The sequence below is a fragment of the Pseudomyrmex gracilis genome, unplaced genomic scaffold (genome assembly GCF_002006095.1).
Source record: "Pseudomyrmex gracilis isolate BER0280 unplaced genomic scaffold, ASM200609v1 scaffold_20, whole genome shotgun sequence".
NCBI lineage: Eukaryota > Metazoa > Arthropoda > Insecta > Hymenoptera > Formicidae > Pseudomyrmex > Pseudomyrmex gracilis.
This window is the reverse complement of record NW_018020604.1, coordinates 813,165-837,874: the sequence shown is the minus strand read 5'-3', so window position 1 is coordinate 837,874 and position 24,710 is coordinate 813,165. Positions and strand designations below refer to the sequence as shown.

The window sequence follows — 24,710 nt, the reverse complement described above, 5'->3', positions numbered from 1 at the left end:
ATTTTCCAAATACGATACGAAATTCGCTGCTAATGCGCCTCGCGTAGTATCTACATATGCGTTTCGCTACACAAACGCCGATCGATTTCACTGAATAAATATACGGGCTCAGTTCGCTGTTTTAAATCGCCGTTGGTGCGAGCGCGTGTCGATTCAACAATTCGGCGATTAATTAAAATTAAATTTCCGCAGCGATCGTTAATTACGTTATCTCACGGTGGTCTGAATTTTTTAATAACGAGAAAACAAAAACTGCCGCATTAATTTTGCGCGGAAAAATCTCGTTGCGAATCGAACGCGCGGAAAATGACAATAACATTGTTGGATCGCCGCGTAAAATTGTGCGAAATTTGCCGATGTTTGTCGCGGTCTCTCTCTTCTTTCTTGCTTGCGTGAAAAACGCGGGGGTAAAGGCTTTTAATGTACCACAGTCCGGTAGGAAGCTCGCGCAATTATACATTTTTCTTCGGACCCCACGCGGCAACTTAGTTCCATCAATAAATGTCTACTTCCGGAATGAAGTGCCGTTATCTGAAACTACTTAACCTTTCTTGCCCGCGGCGACCGGTAATTGCCTATCTTAAATTTCCGCGGCGAGGCGAAAAAATGATTAACGGTTCCCGGGTTCTTTATCATCCAAGTTTTCGCGCTCCGTCGTAAAGTGCATTAAGATCGCGACTATACGTGCGAGAATACGCGTAATGCGCGAAAAAAAAAAAAAAATCAAGTTGGCCGCGACATTCGCGGATGACGTTCGCATCATCACCCGACCGCGCGGGTCATCAAACGCATTTTTTCATTTATTATTTACAAGTAATTGATTTGTTTGAAAATTATTTCAAAGAGGTGTGTGTGTTCGCGAAACTTGGCGGATATATGAAAATTTTCTCCGATCGCGTTGAATTGTTGAATTTTAATGAGCGCAACTGTGGATTATTGTGAAATTTATTGCGCGCTTTATAGAAAGTTTCGTTTCCTTCGAGTTGAGATTTGAATACGTAATTGAGATTATGCGCGGCAACACACTTTTCGCAAGAACGTTTTCGCGAGAGAACGTCTTGCGCGAGGAGAAGGAGCGCTATATAAAATATTACACCCGAGGTTCTCCCATTCAGAGAATTTCAAAAAAATATGACTACATAACAGGTTGTGCGAGAATTTCGCGCTCGCGTCGAATACGCAGAGGAACGCCTGCGGGCTATGTTTGCTGCATTTGTCATGTGAAGCACATCGCGGTATCGTTCCCCGAGGGGAAATAGATTCGAAATGTACTTAAAAGAAACTCTTGCTCGGGCGCATCTCTCTCTCTCTCTCTCTCTCTCTATTTCTATCTCTTTAGAAGTGGTTCCGATATCATCTTACCGGGATGCGAATACAACGTGCGCTTTTGTGAGAAAGGCGATTGGTTTATTTATTTATTTTTTTTTTTTTTGTAATAGAACTCGTAAATTAACTTTCTGCAAATGAAGACTTGGACTTTTAAATTTACGGTGATACGGCGCATTTTGCACGTTTTTTGATTTATTGAAACATTTATAGCGAGCGGATCAAAAGCTGCTGGTCTGATGGTACGAATTTTTGTTTTGTGTTACAGTAACGAAATTCATTCGCATCGGGATAGCCGACAAGAACGACAATCCCCCGTACTTCGACAAGGGCCTCTACGAGGCAGAGGTAGACGAAAATGAGGACATTCAGCACACGGTGCTCACCGTCACCGCCAAAGATCACGACGAGTGTAAGTATCCGATTGTTTAAAACTCACACTTGACGACTGTCTCGTTATTTTTGTTTTTTTTTGTTTTTTTTTTTTTTTTGCTTACAGTTTATGCGAGTGTTGGTGAAATATCTCCAACTACGTTTTAGCATTTAATTACACAAGCAACGCGTAATTTGCTAGAACGTGTGTTTGAATTTGCGCAGACGGAGTATTTGCTCGCAAACACATTAAAATTATTACTATTAATTTGTTATTATTTATTTTAACTTGCGTATAACAATTATAACAATACAACCAAACTTTATAATAACGTACGGCATTGTAGATACCGACGGTATGTTTGCTTTGCGACTAATGCATTTAAGCTCAAATAAAATTCACGGATTATGACACGCGGAAAGCTTGCTCGCAATATGTTCCGCAAGCAAATTGAATAAAACCTCTTTGTGTTTAATCTGCTTAGATATGTGTGTGATCTTTCCTGAGTAATGAGATTATATAAATAAACCATTATGCGATTTCTCGTGTTTTTGAAACTGTTTAATTTACGGCTTGATAAATACTGATTTCGAAATTGATATCGTTCGCTGCAACAAACAACGCGCGAGAGATAAACGATTTGATTCAAAGTTGCATTCTTTTCCAAATTGGCGTGGCTACAATGCAATTTTGCGAGAAAAAAAGAATACACGAGCTTCACATGAAAATAGAGTAAAATGCGATATTTACATAATTACAATTTATCACATTAAATTAATGTTATCACTCTCCTCTGTGTATGTGTGTGTGTGTGTGCAATTTTAAAATTAATTTTATTTATCACGTTAAAAATCACAGAGTGCAATAATCATTATCATATATTACACGTAATCAATTTTACAATTTTATTAACGTAAATTATATCACATTTAAACAAATTTATTACTTGTGTAAAATAATTATGTGATTACAACAAATTATCGCGATGTTACAATTATATATCAAAATCACTGTGTGTGTGTGTGTGTGTGTGTGTCTGTACAAAAGGAGACACGTAGTTTATCTTCGACGACGCTATCGCCGTGACAATGCCGCGAATAAAATTTCTTCTTCTGAAAATTAAAACGAGATAAGGTAAAATTTGATGTATCCTATCGTCCGACACGATCTGGAAATCGAATTTAACCGAAATACCATTTTTGTTCGGCAACTTTCATACCGGGAGTTCACGTCGTCTATATCACGACGTAAAGCGCGAATTATCGCGAGGTCGATCGGCAGTATTGGAATAAAAGTTCAAATGACGATCGATCGAAGGCGATTTCCTCTTGGCGTGTAGCGCCGTCCGAAGTTTCTTTATTCGATAAAACTCACGCTCTTGCGACAGCAACTTTTATCTCGAGATTCATTCGATTACAACGCGCTCTCTTCGGAAGAAGAGAAAGAAAGCGAGAGAGAAAGACAGAAAGAGAGAGAGAGAGAAAGAGAGTTGCGCCCTTGTTTTATTAAAAGCACTTTCCTTTCTTTGTCGCAGCCTCGCGTATTCGATACGAGATCACGAGCGGGAACATAGGCGGTGCATTCGCCGTGAAAAACATGACCGGCGCCATTTACGTAGCGGGTGCACTGGACTACGAGACGAGGAAAAGGGTTGGTATTACCATAAATGTCATTCGGGCGTGATGCTCGTACGGCTTTTCCGTACGTACTTTGTTGCTCTTTTGCTTTTGTTCGGCTGCTTTTCTTCATTCAGAAGTTCCAGTAAGTTTCTCCGTTCGACAAAATATATGTGCGCGCACACGCGAAATACGATTAGATTTTTTGTTTTTCAAAAAAAAAAAAAAAAAGCACCGATAACAAAAGAGAATATACAATCTCTTTTTCTTCATTTACTTCGAGATAATATGATTATTTGAAAGTTGAATAAGTTGCACGATAAAAGTCAACAACTTCGCGCGTGTGTGTCTCTTACAGTACGAGCTTCGGCTTACTGCTTCGGACAACTTGAAGGAGAATTACACGACGGTTGTAATTCATGTGAAGGACGTAAACGACAACCCTCCCGTCTTCGAGCGACCAAATTACAGAACACAAATTACCGAGGAGGACGACAGAACTCTGCCGAAACGCGTCCTCGGGGTAATTGCTCTCCTTATGTAATCTCGTTGTACATCGAGAACTTCCTAATTATGTGTTCTGAATAATTATGTATTCTGAATAAATGTTTGCGTTCGCGTTCGAGCGATTTTGCCAACAATTTCGTAATTAATTTTCAGGTCACCGCGACCGACGGGGATAAAGACAGGCCGCAAAACATTGTCTACTTCTTAACCGGACAAGGTATCGATCCCGACAATCCTGCGAACAGCAAGTTCGACATCAACCGCACGAGCGGAGAAATCTACGTCCTGAAGGTTTGTAACTAAATCGATATATACGTCGGTAGACCGACAATTACGCGCACATACAAATTCGAGGTGTTAACGTTAGAAATAAAAAAAAAAAAAACACTTTTAACTTGAATAACTGGTAATTTCTCATCACCGATTATAAAATCAATTAAACAACTAAACGAGTTTGTGCATAAAATTAATTTTTTGAAAGAGCATTTCGATTCAGTGCGGCGAAACGCACACGCGCGCCACTTTGTCACAAAGATTTTGGATCGTTTGAAACAAGATTAAGATCGATAATAATCGAACATATGGCGTAATATAACACTTGATCGGCCCGGAAATTACTTCTTCTTCTGTGACTCTATAGCTATTGTACATATTTGTGCACGTGGTCGTGCAACGCAATATTGCGATGGAATAATTCAAATATCGGAACCGATATTGAGCTCCGAGTAAAGACTGTGTCAATACACGGCATCCTCGCTGGAATCCTATATTTGACTGACTCCTCAAAGGATATCCTCGCATGACTCCCTCTTTTTCTCCCGGCTGCAGCCGCTGGACAGAGATCAACCGAATGGCCGGCCGCAATGGCGATTCACCGTGTTTGCCCAGGACGAGGGCGGGGAAGGTCTCGTGGGTTACGCCGACGTTCAAGTTAACCTAAAGGACATCAATGACAACGCCCCGATATTTCCGCAGGGGGTCTACTTTGGAAATGTTACCGAAAACGGCACCGCAGGTTTGTCAGAGATTCGAACGCGATCGGCACGTACGCGTGCGCCATTGCATTTCCGGGGATATTACGTGGCGCGTTTCGTTAACTTTATTCATTAAAAACTTGTTCGTTTGAATTTAAGCAAATTGAAATTGAAAGATTTATCGAGACATTGCTTGTTGTTGGAAAATAAAAGGAACGCGCTTTTAAGATTTAATATAACTTCTCATTAATAGATTAGAGAAATTTAATGATAGAAAAAGAAAAATTGTAACTTCGTTAAAGAATTAAGAACTTCGTAATTAAATCTCGTGTTCCTCGTCTCCCGCGTTAGGAATGGTGGTAATGACGATGACAGCCGTGGATTACGACGATCCGAGCGAAGGCACAAATGCAAGACTAATCTACTCTATTGAGAAAAATGTTATCGAGGAAGAAACTGGCTCGCCTATATTCGAGATCGAATCGGAAACTGGCGTGATCAAGACCGCAGTATGCTGCTTGGACAGAGAACGCACACCGGACTATTCCATACAGGTCGTCGCGATGGATGGAGGAGGGTTAAAAGGTAAAAAATTTTTAACGACATTATTACAATCCCGCGCACAAGTTCAACGTTAAATATTTTTTTTTGAAATTTCTGATTATTAATAATAAATAAATAAATTTCTGATTATTAATAATTAATAATTCTATACTATATTATTAATAATTAATAATTTAACATACATAATGATAAATTTCTCTTGTATGTTTGTTAAACAATATCGAAAAATAAGTAAATAAGAATTAATTTAACTCTGCGATAAAATATAAAATATATGAAAAAAAACCTTATTTTAGTTCTTGTACGTGTAATATTATTGAACAGAAAATATTGGGCGTATTGGAAACGTAACAGCAAATGTTACGCGCACACGCAACTGTTATAAATTTATATACTTCTTTCTATACACACGTATATAGTTTATACGGTCGTTCAATAAAATGTAGACGTGAATTGTGTTCGCGCGTGTCGTTCGCTAGTCACATTACAGTTTCGAGCATTCATCTGTATAAAGTTGGAAGTCCGAACCGAGCTGCGTGAATAAAACGGCTACAGACATTTCCGGACGCGCGATCGCAATGTCGTTTTGCATATTTTAAGTGTTCTTTAGCGCGCTTGATATTCCGAGTCGAGAAAAGCGGCACGTATGCAGCGCGTATTTTCTTTTCAGGCACCGGGACGGCGTCGATACGGGTCAAAGATATAAACGACATGCCGCCACAATTCACGAAGGAGGAGTGGTTTACCGAAGTAGACGAGACGGAAGGACCAGATCTGCCGGAAATGCCGATACTCACCGTTACTGTCCACGACGAGGACGAGACCAATAAATTCCAATACAAGGTATTTCTTGCGGTCTCGGCATTTCAAAAACGGTTTTCGACGAATAAAATAACTAATTCAAAACGATCATAATCCTTGGTTGATAATTTTTGTTTAATAAATCTAGTAAATAAAAACGAAGAAATTGTGAGTGAGAGATTTTTTTTTTTAATTAAATAATAATAAAAAACGGATATCTCTCTTCTATTAATTTTTATATTAATAAACTATTATTATGTTCGAACGGCTTGAGGAAAGATTTTACGACGGCTTTTTAGGTGATCGAGAGCAGCGGTTACGGTGCCGATAAATTCACCATGGTGCGAAACAACGACGGCACGGGATCGTTGAAAATTGTACAGTCGCTGGATTACGAGGACCAACTGCAGAGCAACGGCTTTAGGTTTAGGATACAAGTAAACGATAAGGTAAGAAGAAAAATGATAGAGAAGATGTTAAAGAAAATGAGAGAGAATTTTTCGATACACACATACACTGTGTTTTTTTTTGTTGTTGTAAAAATAAATATTATCAAATATAATTGAATATATTTTATTTTAGATTAAATATTCTTCGTGATTTGATCGACTCTTAAAAAAACCACCTCCCTGTGTTTTTTCAGGGCGAGGACAACGACAACGACAAATATCACGTTGCTTACTCTTGGGTGGTCGTGAAGTTGCGAGATATCAACGACAATCAGCCGCAATTCGAGAAAGCCAATATCGAGACCACCGTACCGGAGAACGCCCGAATAGGCAGCAGCCTGGAAACGTTCAAGGCTACTGATCCGGATCAAGGTGGTAAGAGCAAGGTCTCCTATTCCATCGACAGAAGCTCCGACCGGAAGAGACAGTTTTTCATCAACGAAAACGGCACGGTTTCGATACAGAGAAGCCTTGATCGCGAGGAAACTCCTCGGCATCAGGTAAATAAAAAAAAAAAAAAAGAGAGAGAGAGAGAAATACCGAGCTCTCTTAGATATTAAACAATTATAAGAAAAAAATTACAAATACTTAAAATAAATAAGTGAAATTTATAAAAAAACCTTATTGAATTATAAAAAAAATTCAAATATAATTTACTGTTAAAATATAAAATTATAATCTTGCGCACGTCAAGGTTAAAATTTTGGCGATCGACGACGGAATACCGCCCAAAACTGCAACCGCCACCCTGACAGTCGTGGTGCAAGACATAAATGACAATCCACCAAGATTCCTCAAGGACTATCGTCCGGTTTTGCCGGAATTCGCGCAGACCAGAAAGGTCGTCGAAATTCTCGCTACTGACGACGACGATCGATCGAGGAGCAACGGTCCTCCGTTCACTTTCCGAATGGATCCGAACGCCAACGATGTTATCCGGGCTAGCTTCAAAGTTGAAAGCGATAACAGTAAGAAGGATTTGTAATAACAAATTTATCACGCTTGTAAAAAAAACAGTTTTAATTTCTTTTCCATAAACAATTGTTCTAAGTTTGTCACAATTTTGTTCTTTTACGTTTCAAACATCATTTTCTCGTAAATTTTCAGAGGGAGCTAACGGGGATGGAATGGCGGTGGTGTCGTCCCTACGATCCTTCGACAGAGAACAGCAAAAGGAATTCTTGATCCCCATTGTCATCAAGGATTCCGGAAATCCTTCTATGTCCGGAACCAGTACGTTGACCGTTATCATAGGGGATGTTAACGATAATAAAATGCAACCTGGCTCCAAGGAAATCTTTGTATATAACTACGCAGTACGTATTTACATTACATTACGTAAATTGCTCTCATATCAAGAATATTTTTAAACAAATTGTGTTAAATTCCACGACCTTCGCTCACGTTTATATATTGTGATTTCTCTTTACATCGATAAAATATTAATTGAAACATTACTCTTCAGGGACAATCGCCTGATACCGAGATAGGTAGAGTTTACGTGTACGATTTGGACGACTGGGATTTGCCGGACAAAAAGTTCTACTGGGAGGGATTGGAACACGCGCAATTCAGACTCGACGAGGACACGGGGATGATTTACATGAAGTCCGGCACGCACGACGGCAAGTATCATCTGCGGTTTAAGGTTTACGATCGTAAGCACACGCAGACGGACGTGCCCGCGAACGTGACCGTAACCGTCAAGAGCATTCCGCACGATGCGGTGCTGAATTCAGGCTCGGTTCGAATATCCGGAATAACGGACGAGGACTTCATTCGCGTGTGGAATTATCACGTGAGTAATCGCACAATGACAAAATTTATAAATTTTCAGCTTCGAAATTTTTATCGAAATTTATCTCGTAATTGATTTTTTAGAATCAAACTCTGTCCCGGAGTAAAGCGGATCTGTTTAGGGACAAACTGTCGCACTTGTTGAACATAGACAGGGATAACGTGGACGTTTTTAACGTTCAATTAAGAAGAGTGCATCCACCATTGACGGACATCAGATTTGCCGCGCACGGATCTCTTTATTACAAACCGGTCAGGCTTAACGGCATTGTACTTATGCACCGCGAAGAGGTGAGTGTCTTTCAACCAAGGTAACGTTTTGAAAATCATCTCGATATTCAAAAAAAAAAAAAAAAAAAAACTTAATGTAATTCGAACAAATGTTTGACGCGCGGCGATAATCGAATGCGCGTGTTCGACAGATCGAGAAAGATGTGGGTATCAACATCACGATGGTCGGCATCGACGAGTGTTACTACGAGAACGAGATGTGCGAAGGCAGCTGCACGAACACCCTCGACATCAGCAACTTGCCCTACATGGTGAACGCAAACAGAACCGCTCTCGTCGGCGTGCGCGTTGACGTGATAGCCGAGTGTACATGCGGAGCGCGGAATTTCAGCAAGGGCGAGTCCTGCAGAAACAGTCCCTGCTACAACGGCGGACGTTGCGTGGAAGACCGATTCGGATTATCGTAAGTGACGTGATAAAGCTTTGAGTGAAATTTTTGTGCGCATGGATTTTCTCAAAAAAATCAGATCTCATTTTAATAACTTATCTCGCGTTTTCTTTATTACAGATGTCAATGTCCGTCTGGCTACAACGGCCCGAGATGTCAGCAAACAGCCAGAAGCTTCCGAGGCAACGGTTGGGCGTGGTATCCCGCATTGGAGATGTGCGATAACAGTCACTTGAGCTTCGAGTTTATCACGAGAAAGTCGGACGGTTTATTGCTGTACAACGGTCCGATTGTGCCTCCCGAAGTCGACGAAGTAATGGTTTCTGGTAAGAGTCTTTTTTTTTTTTTTATACGAAATAATGTTATATATAATCAAGCGCACATCGATTGATCGCACGAAAAACACGCGTCGACAGATTTTATCTCGGTCGAGTTGGAACGCGGTATACCGAGACTGCTGATAGATTTTGGATCGGGTACATTGGAACTGAAAGTGAAACCGAAGAAGACCTTGGACGACGGCGAGTGGCATCGGCTTGATATTTTCTGGAATACGGAGGTAAAAAAAAAAACAAAATCGCAAGATTCAATGTACACGCAATGTTGTTTTTACCGTATTAAAAAAACAATTTTATCTTGCAATAAAATCTTGTAATATAAATTAACAAAGAAAGAAAAATTTGTTTTTTATTTGACGCAGACTGTGAAGCTCATCATCGATTACTGCAAATCCGCCGAGATCTCCGAGCTGGAGGACGGAAGCCCGCCGGAATTCAACGACACCAGTTGTCAAGCTACAGGCACAGTGCCGCCATTCAATGAGTACCTGAACGTTAACGCGCCCCTGCAAATCGGCGGTCTCTATGTCGAGCAATTTGATCCGACGCACTACAAGTGGAAGCACATGCCGGTGGGGAAGGGCTTCGACGGCTGCATCAAGAATTTATTCCACAACAGCAAGCTGTACGATCTGGCTCATCCGGGACTGTCGAGAAACAGCGTTGCCGGTTGTCCGCAAACGGAAGAGATCTGCAACAATCAGGAATCGACCTTCCGCTGCTGGGAACACGGTACTTGCGTGGGCAGTTTCACCGAGGCGAGATGTCAGTGCAATCCCGGCTGGACCGGTCCTGGTTGCATGACGCCGACGATTCCGACCACGTTCAAGCCTCAGAGTTACGTCAAGTACGCGCTATCCTTCGAACCGGACAAATATTCCACTCAGGTGCAACTGAGATTCCGCACTCGAGAGATTCACGGCGAACTGTTCAGAGTGAGCGATCAGCACAACAGGGAATACGCCATTTTGGAGGTGAGTTTTAGTTTTGTATAAAAATTTTTCAGATTTAATTTTCAAGATTTAATGAAAAAAAAAACTGTGATGAAAAAAAATCTGTTCCGTTTTAATTGCAGATCAAAGACAGCAGATTGCACTTCAGGTATAATCTGAACAGTCTCAGAACCGAGGAGCGAGATATCTGGCTATCGGCAATAGCCGTCGATGACGGACAGTGGCACACGGTCAGAGTGTCGAGATACGGATCCGCGGCAACTCTGGAGTTGGACGGCGGCGAGGGACGAAGATTCAACGAAACCTTCTCCTTCGAAGGCCATCAGTGGCTTCTGGTGGACAAGCAAGAAGGCGTCTACGCAGGTGGCAAGGCGGAATACACCGGTGTTCGCACATTCGAAGTTTACGCGGACTATCAGAAAGGTAATTCCCATTTCGGAAAAATCTCAAAATACAATGCGTTTTTATTCCACACTGTGTTTAAACAAATGTTTAAATCTTTATAGGCTGTCTGGATGACATAAGATTAGAAGGAAAACATCTTCCGTTACCGCCAGCTATGAACGGGACTCAGTGGGGACAGGCGACGATGGCGCGCAATCTGGAAAGAAACTGTCCGTCGAACAAACCGTGCGCCAACGTCATTTGTCAAGATCCCTTCGAGTGCATTGATCTCTGGAACGAATACGACTGCACGTAAGTGTTGTTTATTTTTCCGGTAATAGAATATTTCATATATCTTTCATTTAAAAAATCTATGTGTACCGCGAACTGCGCGTTTTTGAGTCGAACGTATCACATCTATTGTTTGCCACTTTTCCGCGTTGCCGATTGGTTATATGTATATATATATATATATATATATATATACCGTAATCACGTGCGAAGTCAGTAACACCGCCGCGGTCGCGCGACCGAGGTCAGTGACTCCACCGCAGTCGCGCGACCGAGGTCATTAACCCCGCCGCGGTCGCGCGACTGAGGTCAGTGACCCCGCCGCAGTCGCGCGACCGAGGTCATTGACCCCGCCGCAGTCACGCGACCGAAGTCAGTGACCTTACGGTAGTACGTATATAATATATATAGTATATAATATAAAGTATAACATTATAAATATATAATAAATTATATGTATAATACATATTATTTAATATATTATTTATATCATATATATTATTTAATGTTATGTATAATATACATTACGGTCACATTATCTTAGTCACGTGTTGTTTTTCTACTCTTTCCTGTCATGTGAATTAGTTTTCTCGGGAGTATTTGTCTATAACTCATTTATTTTCGAAACTATATCAATCTATTGCGATTGTTTGTCGCAGTTGCGGAGAGGGAAGGATTCCGTCGCCGGACAACAAAGGATGCATGGACAAAAATGAGTGTATAGACTATCCCTGCCTGAACGGTGGCAGATGCATCAATCAGGATCCGCGATTTCGCTACCGATGCATCTGTCCGGACGGATTTTGGGGCGAGAACTGCGAATTGGTTCAGGAAGGACAGACGCTCAAGCTTAGCATGGGGGCACTAGCGGCTATTCTCGTCTGTCTCTTGATCATTCTTGGTTAGTATAATCGAAGTTGATCAAGTGATTGTCAATAACGCACGCCTTTTATTTTCGTTACAACACTTTGATTTTTACTACGGTGCAAATTGGTTTTATTTTATGTTCAAAAGCACGTCTCTAATTATGTTTCAGTTCTCATTTTTGCGGCAGCCACATCGATCGATGAATAAAATAAATAAATAAAACAAATTTGATTATACGAAAGCTTATGTTTGTTTTATTTAATTTATCTGTTTTTCTTTTGCACTTATATAAAAAAAAAACCGCTTGTACATTTGCTTTTTACAAATTGCTTAATAAAACTGCGCACACGCGAGATTTTTCTCTCTTTGATAAGCTTTCGTTTTGAAAAAAAAAAAAAAAAAACGATGTCCCAACTGATAAGACTGACACCCGCTTTGTACACATTGCAACATCGTACAATCCCGTAATTCTCGCAGTGGAGTTTTGTTACACTCTCCACACTTACTTGATCTCCCGGCAGAGGAAGTATCACTTTGATATTGATAACAAGCAAACTTTCTCAGCCTTTGGCTCTAAATATTTTTGTTAATGTTCAATATTGCAGTTCTCGTGTTGGTATTCGTCGTTTACAACAGAAGACGGGAGGCGCACATAAAGTATCCCGGTCCGGACGACGATGTGAGAGAAAATATCATCAATTACGACGACGAGGGTGGCGGAGAGGACGACATGACCGCGTTCGACATCACGCCCTTGCAGATCCCGATCGGCGGCCCGATTCCGGAAATGGGCGGCAAACTACCTCCGTGTAAAGTAGCCTGTACGTTCACGTACTTGTGTTGTTTAATAATTCAACAAAAACAAAAAATTTACAAGAATGTCAAGAATAGAAGCATTAAAATTCGATCAATTCTGCAGATCCGCTCGGACCGGAGCCCAACGTCGGCATCTTTATCGAAGATCACAAGAAAAGGGCCGACAGCGATCCGAACGCTCCGCCATTCGACGATTTACGGAATTACGCGTATGAGGGCGGCGGAAGCACGGCGGGTTCTCTGGAATCACTAGCTTCCGGTACGTGAAGAGAATTGATTTTCTAAGAGAAAAAGATAATTTTATACAACACGAACTATAACTTTTGTGTGTGCAATAAAATTTCGAAGAACGAAAAGATTTATATTGTTTAAGTTTTTGACACGCAAATAATATAATTACAATTGTAATATAATATAATTTGAATTTTAATAATTTATTATAATTTTCAAATTGTGAAAATGTTTTTAATCACAGGTACGGACGACGAGCAGCACGAGTATGAATATCTAGGCGCCTGGGGTCCGAGATTCGACAAACTTGCCGACATGTACGGTCCGGCGGAGGAGAGCGAGGAGGAGGACTAATCAACGACACACGCAACAGTCAAGTCTGTACACCCATACCGCACCATCGAGTCACACGAGTCCATATCATCCGAATGAGAGTGTTCGTGCGACCTTAAGCGATCTGTCACGATTGGACGGACGGCTCCCGGGGATCTTGTCACGAACATTCGGAGGATCCCGAGGGAGAAGGGAGATAGTCTCCCTTCGGCCAGAGGACGAATCTTCGACGTACCGAGATAGATAGACGACTGCCTCTCCTCGTAGTTGTGCGGCGTAGTGAAAGTACTGGTGACACACGTGATGTCACACGTCGTGCCACGTCGCGTCAACGTCGCGTCGCGACGTGCCACGTCGTGTCATCCGCGATGCGTGCACGCCACAAACACACGAGACAAACACAAACGGGGGGGGGGAGGGGGAAGGGGTTCGTAAAGGTGTAATACACACACGAACGTTGCGATAATGCGACGGTAGATATGTAGAAGGTGATTATATAGAGGCAATCAAGACACGGAGCAAGTCGCCGCATCACACCTATCTGTATAGTACGTTATACATACGTAAAACAAAACAAAACAAAACAAAACAAAAAAAAAACATACGTAGTGAAAAATCCAAAGATATTACGCGACGAGACTTTTTCTAACGAATCTCCTCCCTCTATCCACTCCACTCCTTTCACGAATCGTATCGAGATATCATTTGTCAAATATCGCGTTGTCGTGGGAAGGAAAATCATCTCCGCGCGTATACTTATGTACACAATATATATATATATATATATACACATATATATATATACGTGTAGGTATATATCGCGTCGTTGTGTCGTCAGTGTCGAATCGTAGATTGACATGTCATACGTCCCCCTTGCACAGCCCGGGATCGTTTATTTATTTGTCGACGCGAATCGAAACGACGTTAGATGTGTTGTAACGACGTTAATCATGGGCATTTACACAAACATATTTCCTCATTCGTACATACATACATTACACACGCACACATTACGCACGCACGCACGCATACATCAACACACGACGTTATCTCGGTGTCATGATTCGTCGGCGGCGGGTCAATTTCCGCCGCGCGAATTTCTTCGTTTCCTCGTTCTTCTTCGCACGCATCCTCGTTATTTCGTTTCGATCCCGGAACGAATCCCAACGGAAGCAACACAACGTCTCTCTCCTGAAACGGACGATTCTTACCGTAGATAGTCTGCCATAATAGAAATTATCGTTAAGATATCGTTAGTTGTCGCGACATCGGCTCACCGTCGTCACTATCATCGTCATCGCCCATCCGCCATCCTCACTAGTTGATAGTACATTATATTATATTAAATATATATTCTAATATATATATATATATATTATATATAAATATGAATTTATATATATATATATAAGGGCGCACGACGATTGCGGAAAAGATTAAAAAAAGAAATTAACGAGAGAAAGTCCGAGAGTTAGAAAAAGAAAGCAAGAGAGAGAAAACTCGCGCGCGTAATGTAATTATTATAATTATAACATAGCGGACATAAAGTCTAAATATAAATACAAATATAAATATATATATATATATATAAATATAAATACAAATATATATATATATTATTACATATACATACAGAGGATACACGTACGAACATACAGACAAACACGAGAGATGAGAATTCGCATTCGCTAAACTATGCTCACCGTTGATATATCTCGATATATAGTTTTAATATTTATTTTACGTCATCGAAGGAGATTAGAAGAGAATTCGAAAGCGCGTGAGGGAAACACGGCGCGCGAAATGCACGAGGTACGCGTGCGCGAGGAGTCGAGATGTGAAAAGAACGTGAGCGAAATTCTTATCTAGTCATCGCGAATAAGTTCGGTGTGACGCGAACTTTTCACCCGTGTAAAAGTTGATCTCTTGAATAATTTTCTTCCGCACTTCTCGCGCGAAGATCAAACAAACTAATTTACGGAGGTTACCGTTTATGGGATTGGATCCCCTTCGGTAGGTTTCACGCGATCTCTTCCGATAAGAGAATTCGTTCGAAAGTCGCGAGATCGATCTGATTTAATATATATTTTGTCAAAACAAATTAAAAAATATACTTTTCCGAGAGAAAATTGTTAGAAGAGTTATTAGGAAAATTTTTTTTTTATCGGCCACTCGAAAGAGTCGTTCAAACGATTTGAAATTTCGTCGATTGTGCGGACGAGCGATTAAACGAGTGAAGAGATTGAATCGGAGATTGTCTGATCGAAAAGAGACTCGGACGGGCTTTTCGATCGGTTTGTGCACGCTCGTCGTTCTCGTGCACGCGCCGCCATCGTGGCAACGTCGTCGCGCCTCTTTCGCGGGGAAAAGAACTTTCCACGCACCGAGAGCCCCGACTGAAACCTGTAAAATTCTCAACGGGATAATTCATAGTCAATTTACCGAGTAGAGAGAAGGCGTTAATAAAAAAGAAAAAACTAAAAAAAAAACAAAAAAAACTAAAAAACAGTACGTCGTAAGCACTTGTACGAATACTTGTAATTAACTATGTGTATGAGTGTGCCGACGCGCGGCGTCGCGTCCGAGGACGCTGTCTCCCGCGTCATTGCGCATCGCTGTCCTACCAATGATCGTGTTTGCGTATGGGTTTTCAACGAATTTGTGATATTAAGTTGCGTATAAATATATATGTATCCACACAAAAACACACACACATTCACACATACATACATACACAAACACCAACGTCCCGCGTACTATCGTTGTTCCTGAAAACTGCGAGCACTGAGCGTGACAGCCGGCCAAGATCTCAAAAAGACGTTTAATAGATATCAGAGATTACGCAACTTGCAAACTTTGAAGTAGAGACAAACACAATCCTTTCGAACTGAACAACGAATGGCACACACGATTTTACCTTGCCCGCAGCAATAAATCTACTTCAGAGAAACAGAAGAAGTTCACACACACACAGAAGAAGCGATAGATACAGTTTTTTTTTTTTTTATTTAAACGCAATCGTGTGCAGATAACACGCGCGCATATTCGAGCTCGCGCTCGAAGCGCGCGAACTCGCAATAAGAAATTTTCTATAACGCTTTATATATATACACTTTATCAAACAATTTCGTAACAACTTTTTCGAACGAAAGAAGCTTGTCCGGGAAGCTTTAAACACCCGAAGTTCTTCTCTTCGTTTGTTTTATTGATAATAAATAAATAAATAAATAATGTCCCTCGCACACAAAAAAGAAACATTTGTTACACACACACACACACACATACACATCTCTCTCTCTCTCTCTCGGTGCTCGCGAGTTCGACTCATCGAAATTCACCCATTCGTCCCTAGATCCCTTAGTTTTCTCCAGACATTCCCGTCATTGACTCCGGTCCCGTGTCACGTAGATTCTAAGCAGAGACAGTATTCGAATGGGGATTATTGGAGGACGAAAGAAAAATTATCGTTGAGTAACTGTATTGAGTAGCGCGCGAGCGCGCGTCGCGTGTGTGCAGTGGCAAGAAAAGCAATCTGATGAATTATGCGAGTGTGCCGCTTTAGCGCATCGGTGAGCACACGATCGATCGCTCGTTCAATTTCGAGGATCTAAAGAAAAACAGGAAGAACAAATTGTTGTACTTTTTTTATTTTAAAAAATGCGATTCGATAATGTAACGAACCAAATTCGAAGACACAAAGAGAATCTTTACGCGCGATGAATAGAAAAAAGAAAATCACAAGTCAATATTTCAACTAAATATATCGACAATGAGAAATTAGATCCGCGATATTAGATGGCGATTGATCTGCGCATCGATGAGCCTCGAAGTCTCCTCTACGCTCGACCCGTGCACCTCGATCGCTTTAAATCGCTTTGTCGGCGAAGAAATACGCGTACGCGCTTATGTACCGCTGCGAGAAAACGAAAAAAATTCCGAAGAAAACAATCGGAAAGGAATATGGGAAAGAAAAAATTCGCGAAACTGTCGCTTGTCGATGAACGCCACAATTTCTCAGTTTTGCGATGCCGTCGCCTGATTTAAATCGTACTTACTTTTAATGAACACTGTTGAGAATGTACGAGATATACGAGTTGAAGAAAAATTCGAGTCGAGAATAGGAAAGGAATTAATAAAAAAAATATATATATTTAACACAAAGAAAAAAAAAAGAAAACGCGAATATATTCAAAGAAGGTAAATTAAGGCAACGATGTTCCTTAGATTCATTCCACTACACAATTGTCGTGATTGGTGTAATTTAATATTATAAAAGATTCGGCTCAAGTCATATTATATCAAGTCGTATTATTGTTAGACTAGTGTTTATTAGTGCTTGCTTCGTTGGCGCGTATAATTAAAGCAAACAAAAAAAAAAAAAAAAAAGATTAAAAAAAAAAAATAAAAAAAATTTTTTAAAAAAAAAAAAAAAAGATTAAAAAAAAAAGAAATCGGCAAAGACGCATCAGTTCGAGCGTTCTCTCGTCAGATACAAAATTTTTATCATTCTAAGTACGTACTTATGAAATTTTTTAAAAACGATCTCATTTTACATTTTTACCGAGACTGCAGAAAACTAAAAAAAAAAGAAAAAAAAGAGGAAAGCTACACTAACATATCCTCAATCTTTTCTGAGCACTGCCTATATAATTGTGCACAAAGATGTAATATACTCTATTAACGGGGATACTACACAGGGCCGAGCGCGAGCGTGAACTCGTGCGTAATTAACATTTATCAAATTTCGTTTAGTTTCGCAGAAAAAGAAAACAATGAGTGACAGACGAGAACAAAAGAGATGAAAAAAAAAAGAAAAAAAAAATGGAAAACTGACATCAGTTTCGTATCCTATGGAAGGAAAATGAAGAACACCTCTCGGGTTTTTTTGTGTCACCGCTGATTTTGAATAACCAATCAAAAACCATTTTGAGACAAATGTTTTTTAATCATGGTTATCACATATGGAAAGTAAATTGTCAACTTTAAATATCAGACCTGTTTATTAAAAGTAAATTTTATATATATACAACAAATATTACATATATATATATTCTTTGAAGAATTTTTAAATATTTTTGTCTTAGAAACTGCACTTCTTTTTTATTTTTCATGTAGAAAAAAACTGCATAACGCGATTATAGATTCCAAGCAATATTTTACCTAAGAGCAATCAAAGGCAATCGTTTTCGTTAGAATACAATTCGCGATTTTTAAAGCACAAGAGTTACATCTAAACAAGCTTGTGAGGTTTCGTGATGAAAAACAAACAAACAAACAAGTATTTTATATATATTTTATACGCGCGTACGAGAGGTGTGTCTTTTCATAATTACAGAGAAACGTCAGAGAATAAGAAAGAGAACAAAGAATTGAATTGTACGTATCGGTCGATAAAACGAGAGAAAAAAAAATCATTGTAAAATATACATATATTATTACATAATGTATAACGCTGCCACTGAACACATCCCATTAGTACAATTACCATATACATATATATATATATAATAATAATAATGATAATATTAATAATATCCGCAGTATACTGGGACACACCGTATTATTAATTGAATTGATATTTATTAACGATTATAATTATTACATTATTACCACTATATTATCTATACCATTTGTACTTTACACTTTAGTTCGAACGAAATAAATGCCTTCTTTTTCATAAAATGTTCAATGAAGTGACAACGTTGAAATTCGGACGTTTTTGTTTTTTACTCGAATACACACAAATTTCCTTTCCTCTCACCCGCACATCGTCTTGTTGTGTGCACAAATACTCACGCAAATTTTTAACTTCGAAAATTCTCAATCGAATTATCGTTTCGTTTGTTTTAGGTTCTTTAAATCTTTCTTGCCAGATTTTTTTTCACTCTTACTTAAATTCCACTTGCGTTGACTGATGATTTACTCTCCGATCGTTGTTGCAATTTTTAGACTCGATTTTGTATGTTGGGCTTAATTTTTTTTTTTTTTATTCACCTTCTTGAAATTCGCTTTGCACACGTTGCCACAGTTTCGTCATCGATTGCGAGAGAAAATGTGTCATTCCGTTCTCCCTGTATTTCCAATCAAAACTTATGAATTGTTGCGTGTCTTTTTGACTCAATACACGAGTATACCAATGTCTGTTTTTGATTTGACATTGCCGACACCGTTGCAAAACTTCATCGACAACAGAAAACTCGTTACGAAAACTCACGTTAGGTCTTTGAAGTCGACGGCTCTCGTAACGTGAAGAGTAATTAGAAAAAACGTCGTCGCTAATCCATTCGTGACGAGTGTCATAGACGACTTATTCGCATTCACCGTTCGGGCCGCGTCTTCCAGTCCCACTCGACGAAGCATCTGTTTCGAAGTCGACAAGTTCTAACTTTAATGTGAATCTGCTAGTAATTCTGACTCACAAGTAGTGAAACTTGCGTTTCTACGCAATGATGCGGAGATGACGTTTTAAGTAGCTTTTCGTTGATAAAAAAAAAAAAAAAAAACTATTACCGTCCGCCAAACGAGCGGAAACAAACAGATATCGCGTTTTACATTACGTGACAGATATTCTCCGGCCATACGCTCAAGACGAACACGTCTATCGGCGTCCACAAACAGGCGATCGCAAATTCCAAAATGAACGCTGTTACCAGAAACTGCAATCGGAAAGATGCAAAAAGGGTCGCGATAAGAAAATTAGATTGTGCGAGCAAACAAAAAAATTTCTTTCTTTCATCACTAACCTCGTACAAGTAGAGAAAGACAAGTGGCGGTTTTCGAAGAGATTGTGGAAACAGCGTGAAACTGACGACGATAACGTAAACGCCCGTCGCGATTAAGAAAGAGGTGAACGGTGGGCTTAGTACGAAGGGAATACCGTAATCGTCTTCGAAGGCGTTCGCGAAACACGTGCGAAAAATCGATATTCCCAGTCTGTTGAGCATTAACGCCCATATTGTGTTCAGTAACCGGGCCATTTTGGAGATTACAAATATCGAACAATTACATTTGAGATTTAGTTGAAGATATAGGTTACAACGTTGCGTATAAAATATAAGAAATGCTTTCAATATTTTTTTTTTTTTTTAGTATGAAGTCAGCTCTTTGCAATATTCAGTTTTTTTTTTTTTATCAGATTGTTGATTAAATAAGATGCGTGTAAAATTCAATAACATGTAACGCGCGTATGTTTTGTATGTACAAAAAAATATCCACACGATATCAGATACGCGGATGAAACTTGTGTAAAAATATATTTATTATAAACACAAGAGAGAGAGAGAGAGTATACAATAAGCAATGACGTTATAATAAAACAATAAAAGAAATATGCATCAAACTGTCGACGAGCTTACATTCTGCAATTTGTCACGAACGGTTTCATCCGACAGAGTTTGTAAAAGAACGAGTGTGTCACTTCGGGATTACTGAACCTGATTTTCTTCCTTTTGCGTTTGCGATGGCGCCTCGTAATAATATTCGCGACCTGCGCGTGTCTTCTTCCGAGAAAGAAAGAGAGAGAGAGAGACACACAAATCGAATCGTTATTTCATTGCGTTTGTTCGATTATTTATGACGTCATTTATTACATGTCGCGGTGTAAGTTCGCGGAATAAGAGATTTGCAGAAAGATTCGCGAAGTGTCAGAATTCACTACTTGCTCCATGTGTCCAGAAACGTGTCCAAGGATTCGGTCGCGTCCAACATCCAAGCGAACGATAACAACGACACGCAATACGCCATGTACATGGGCGCGGTGTTCGTGTCCATGTAATCAGCAAACGTGTTCAGCCAGGAGTAACTATCCAATCCCATAGAATCGTTCAGCTGGTTCAACTAAAAAAACGCGCGCAATAATTTCGAACGTGTATTTTCATCCGCAAAGCCTACACGCGCTTCCAAAATTTGCAATATTGTTATTAGAAACCGTATAAAAGAAAAACGGTCATTTACCCACTCACTGGACAATTGAGTTAGACAATAAATCGAGTCCATCATTGGTATCCACACCATATGAATTGCCAAATTGGTACTCAGTGCCGCTATTAACATCTGCAAGATATACGTACAAAAAGACACTCAACGACAATGTTGTTTGACAATTTCTCGTTTTGTTCGTTTATTCTCTTTGCGTTGCCACTCCTTCTTTTCCGAATTGACTCAATACAATAAGGCGAGGCCCAAAGAAAAGTAATAATTACGACGAGGACTCACCTCATAAATATAAAGCAGTTGAATGGGCGGTTCTTTGAGAGTTATGGGCCAGAGTCTGTATTCCGCTAGCAAGCACAAAACGGAGAAGACGAACAGTAGCGAGGCGTACGGCGAGTACGCCTCGAAAGCTGGTTTCTCCTGCATGCTGCAAAGACCGATCACGCAGATTTGCCGGATATGTGTGTACAGTCCCGTTGCCACCACGGCTATCCAGTGCGGATTTATAAAGTTCGCGTAATATCTCACCGTTTCCATTTTTCACAGTGTCGCATTCCTCTGTCGCATGACGCAAAAAATGTGCTCTGTGTGGTANAAAAAAAAAAAAAAAAAAAAAAACTGATTTTATTTTCAACCACATTAACGCGCGACAATCCTCGGAAATATATCTTTTTATATTCTCGTCAAGAATTTCTTATCAGGATCGAATGATCGATAGAAATAATTCTGCAATAACTCTGCTCTTAACTGTTAATTTATCATTGCGCTATTATCATCTCGATGCGTGCGCTCGTGATGCGAGTACCTTAGGTTATCAGAGCTGTCATGTCGAGCAAACGATGCAAACGTCAAGTCCCTCCCCGGCAGCTGTTTTTAGCTGATGTAAATATTGTTTTGGGCGGTTTATTCATTATAAAATTTGATCGACAATGTCATTTTTTAACGATAAAATAAAAAAGATAATCAATTGTTTATTGATGATTTGAGCATTAAGTTTTTATCGCGTTATTGTTTCTGAAAGAAATTAATTCTCTCGATCGCGAGAAGAAGTTAATCTTCTTCGTCAGAAAGATTTGATTACGCCCCACAACATTATTTTATATTTTTTATAAGTTTGTTTATATAGTTTTGTTTACTGACATATCACACACACGTTGGTTCAATTATCTGATTCTACGTGAGAATGACAGTCAACAAATCTAAGAAAAATCTAATTGTCACGTCAATGTATAATTGTTGCTCCGTCAACAAATCGAAGAAAAATAAGTCAATTTGTGGCGAGTACAACAGGAGAAGGAAAGTACTTCAATTTTCGCCAATGCCGCTTTTAAATCAAGGACCACGTGCCACGAAGTGACCGCGCGTTAGCGGTTAATGGAATACTCTTGTCCTCACGTTCTTTCTTTTCAGATTCCCGATTGATTTAGTTCGCGTTCCCATTCTTCATCTGGACGGATAAGTCGCTAATTTTCTCAGTAGATCTTTTTTGTTTTTTTTTCTGTTTTACACGGCAAAAGAAATTCAAGATCCATTAATTACGTTTCGGTGCTGCGATCGCGCTGGTTACGTTTTTTGCACACAAATGCCTTTATGTGTATTTTTATACTCTCTCTTTCCTTCTCTCTTATGATTTTGCGATTTGATATTCTAACAAAAAATATATACGGTCAGTTTTTCTCTCTCAGCAATGGTCACCACTTTCCCCGTAATAGTCGAACACGTTCTCAGAAACAACGAGGCTCGTATATATCTCGCTCTCATACATAATGCATTACATTTGGTGATAGCTTTTCCGCGGCTATCGAGAAAACGAATGCTTGTTGAATAATAAGATAGCGTTCTTGAAGTCGCGCTTCACAAGAGAGAGAGAGAGAGAGCGCCGAGAGATAAGAGAAAAGAACGCGAAAAACGAGGGTCGCAATTCTCCGGATGAAAAATATAACACGCTTTTTCCGTAAATCCGGAGAGATCTATAAAGGATTTGCTCGCTTCTGTCTCAATTTTTTGTTTCTTTTTTCTTCACCAAGTCCATAGTGTTATATGCATTTCGACTTGATTTCGCGTGAGATCTTACGTGTGAAAAAAAAAAAAAGAAACAAAAAAAAACGCAAAGCGCAAATCCACAAGTAGCGTTGCGACTTTTCACAATAGCTCAGGATTCAAAGTGGGAGCACGCCACTTCCACAGACACACGCTACGGTTGAACAACTTCGGACAGAGGTGGCACTCAAGTAAAGAGCAGGAAATTGCCCTCTTCTCTCGCTCTCTCTCTCTCTCTCTCTCTCTGTGCTTTGTGTCTCCTTCTGCAGTCGACAATTTTACTACGTGAAATGCGGTTAATGGGTACTAACAATGTGACAGATGATAGATATATCATATTTCTCCGAAGAGAGCGTAATTCTATAATCCTCCTCGTACGAACTTTTCGAAAAATATCTTTTGAGCTCTCCTTTATCTTGAGGAAAAAGAAGTAGAAAAAAGAGGACAAAGATTTTTAATTTTTTTAAGCAAAGTTAAATATCAAATCAGCATTTCTCCGTACTTTGATTTTTTTCAAAATTTCTTTTATTAAGAACACTCTTGAGTGTTTATCCATCTTTGGGTTGTTTATTTAATTACCTTTTAGTTATTACTGTTTTGTTATTATTTTTTTAAAAGTAAAATAAAGTGCGCGGAAAATGCGTCGGATTCTGCCTGTATCATCAGGTTGCGAGCGGATACTTTCCTTAATCAACGCCAGGCAACTTCTGACGTCAGAGATACAACTTCGCAACAAGGCCCGCGCGCGCGAGAGTGGCCCAATACGTATCGAGACACACTCCTCGTAAAATCCCGGCGATTATTCCGGTTCGGTCTGACGCAGTAGCCATGACGACGGCACAGAGAGAGAGTGTATCGAGAGAAAAAGAGAGTCGTTTTTCTGTTCGAACTTTTCTTTTTTTTTTGTTTCGCGACGTGCGTAATAAGAAGCGCGGCAATAAATGAGAGAAGAAAACGCGCGCGACCGAAAGGTTAAAGAGAAAAAAAAAACTCTGGGAACGTTTCTCGGAGAGACCCGCACATTTCTTCACCGCGCCACTTCACATCCCTGTTTTCCGTCCTTCGGGAAAGAGGGAAATGACTTTCTCTCGAGTACGCATCGAGCTCCTTCTTATTTCTTTCTTCTACGTTGCTCTAAGTCGCTTTGACATTATTAATTCTATTCTGACCCGCATATACTTCGAACGAATTAACATTTCCTCGGCGGGGGATTTGTTATCGCGATGGACGTGTCATCGATAGACGCGGTAAAAAAACGTCGATTTTTAGAACGATTTTCCGCGGCCTTTCGATTGTAAAAACCAATTTCGTTATATTTGTGACACATCTTAGGCAATATAAAATTTACAAATTAAATATTTATAACAAATATATCAATGTAATATACAATATATCTTTTCTAAGATATTAATATTAATTAAAAATGCATGAATATATAT

The 24,710-nt window shown here is 39.8% G+C and overlaps 3 protein-coding genes across 10 annotated transcripts in view; 1 reads left to right on the top strand and 2 right to left on the bottom strand.

Moving 5' to 3' along the window:
• LOC109851781 (neural-cadherin-like) overlaps positions 1 to 14,692 on the top strand; it is a 63,340-nt gene extending 48,648 nt beyond the window's left edge. The window contains 23 exon segments of the mRNA XM_020422204.1: positions 1,595 to 1,738; positions 3,234 to 3,349; positions 3,674 to 3,838; positions 3,976 to 4,113; positions 4,651 to 4,837; positions 5,148 to 5,381; positions 6,031 to 6,203; positions 6,461 to 6,610; positions 6,805 to 7,110; positions 7,305 to 7,578; positions 7,718 to 7,926; positions 8,076 to 8,408; positions 8,492 to 8,698; positions 8,830 to 9,101; positions 9,207 to 9,412; positions 9,503 to 9,645; positions 9,787 to 10,398; positions 10,500 to 10,800; positions 10,884 to 11,073; positions 11,712 to 11,953; positions 12,525 to 12,751; positions 12,754 to 12,994; positions 13,211 to 14,692. Coding sequence (XP_020277793.1) covers positions 1,595 to 1,738; positions 3,234 to 3,349; positions 3,674 to 3,838; positions 3,976 to 4,113; positions 4,651 to 4,837; positions 5,148 to 5,381; positions 6,031 to 6,203; positions 6,461 to 6,610; positions 6,805 to 7,110; positions 7,305 to 7,578; positions 7,718 to 7,926; positions 8,076 to 8,408; positions 8,492 to 8,698; positions 8,830 to 9,101; positions 9,207 to 9,412; positions 9,503 to 9,645; positions 9,787 to 10,398; positions 10,500 to 10,800; positions 10,884 to 11,073; positions 11,712 to 11,953; positions 12,525 to 12,751; positions 12,754 to 12,994; positions 13,211 to 13,320 — 5,180 coding nt within the window. The 3' untranslated portion in view covers positions 13,321 to 14,692.
• A 3,030-nt stretch (positions 14,693 to 17,722) lies between these two features.
• Positions 17,723 to 20,590, bottom strand: LOC109851788. Of its 2 annotated transcripts, XM_020422220.1 has the most exons (4): positions 20,043 to 20,590; positions 19,857 to 19,955; positions 19,514 to 19,659; positions 17,723 to 19,370 (listed from the first exon to the last, which is right to left on the bottom strand). In XM_020422220.1, exons 1-4 carry the CDS (start codon positions 20,274 to 20,276, stop codon positions 19,286 to 19,288), a joined length of 564 nt encoding a protein of 187 aa, XP_020277809.1. In that variant the 5' UTR covers positions 20,277 to 20,590; the 3' UTR covers positions 17,723 to 19,285. The 2 variants fall into 2 exon arrangements, with proteins under 2 accessions (XP_020277809.1, XP_020277808.1); XM_020422219.1 differs by having other exon boundaries at positions 19,857 to 20,590.
• The window catches only part of LOC109851787, a 7,545-nt gene continuing 3,421 nt past the window's right edge, over positions 20,587 to 24,710 (bottom strand). Inside the window, exons 2-6 of one of the 7 annotated variants that reach the window (XM_020422217.1) lie at positions 21,760 to 21,815; positions 21,514 to 21,658; positions 21,253 to 21,351; positions 20,957 to 21,135; positions 20,587 to 20,798 (exon numbers count right to left, since the gene is read on the bottom strand). In XM_020422217.1, the coding sequence (XP_020277806.1) occupies positions 20,651 to 20,798; positions 20,957 to 21,135; positions 21,253 to 21,351; positions 21,514 to 21,658; positions 21,760 to 21,815 (627 nt within the window). In that variant the 3' untranslated portion in view covers positions 20,587 to 20,650. Of the gene's footprint in view, positions 21,136 to 21,252; positions 21,352 to 21,513; positions 22,146 to 24,710 lie in introns of those variants that run through there. The other 6 variants (XR_002249934.1, XR_002249935.1, XM_020422215.1 and 3 more) reach the window with 6 other exon arrangements.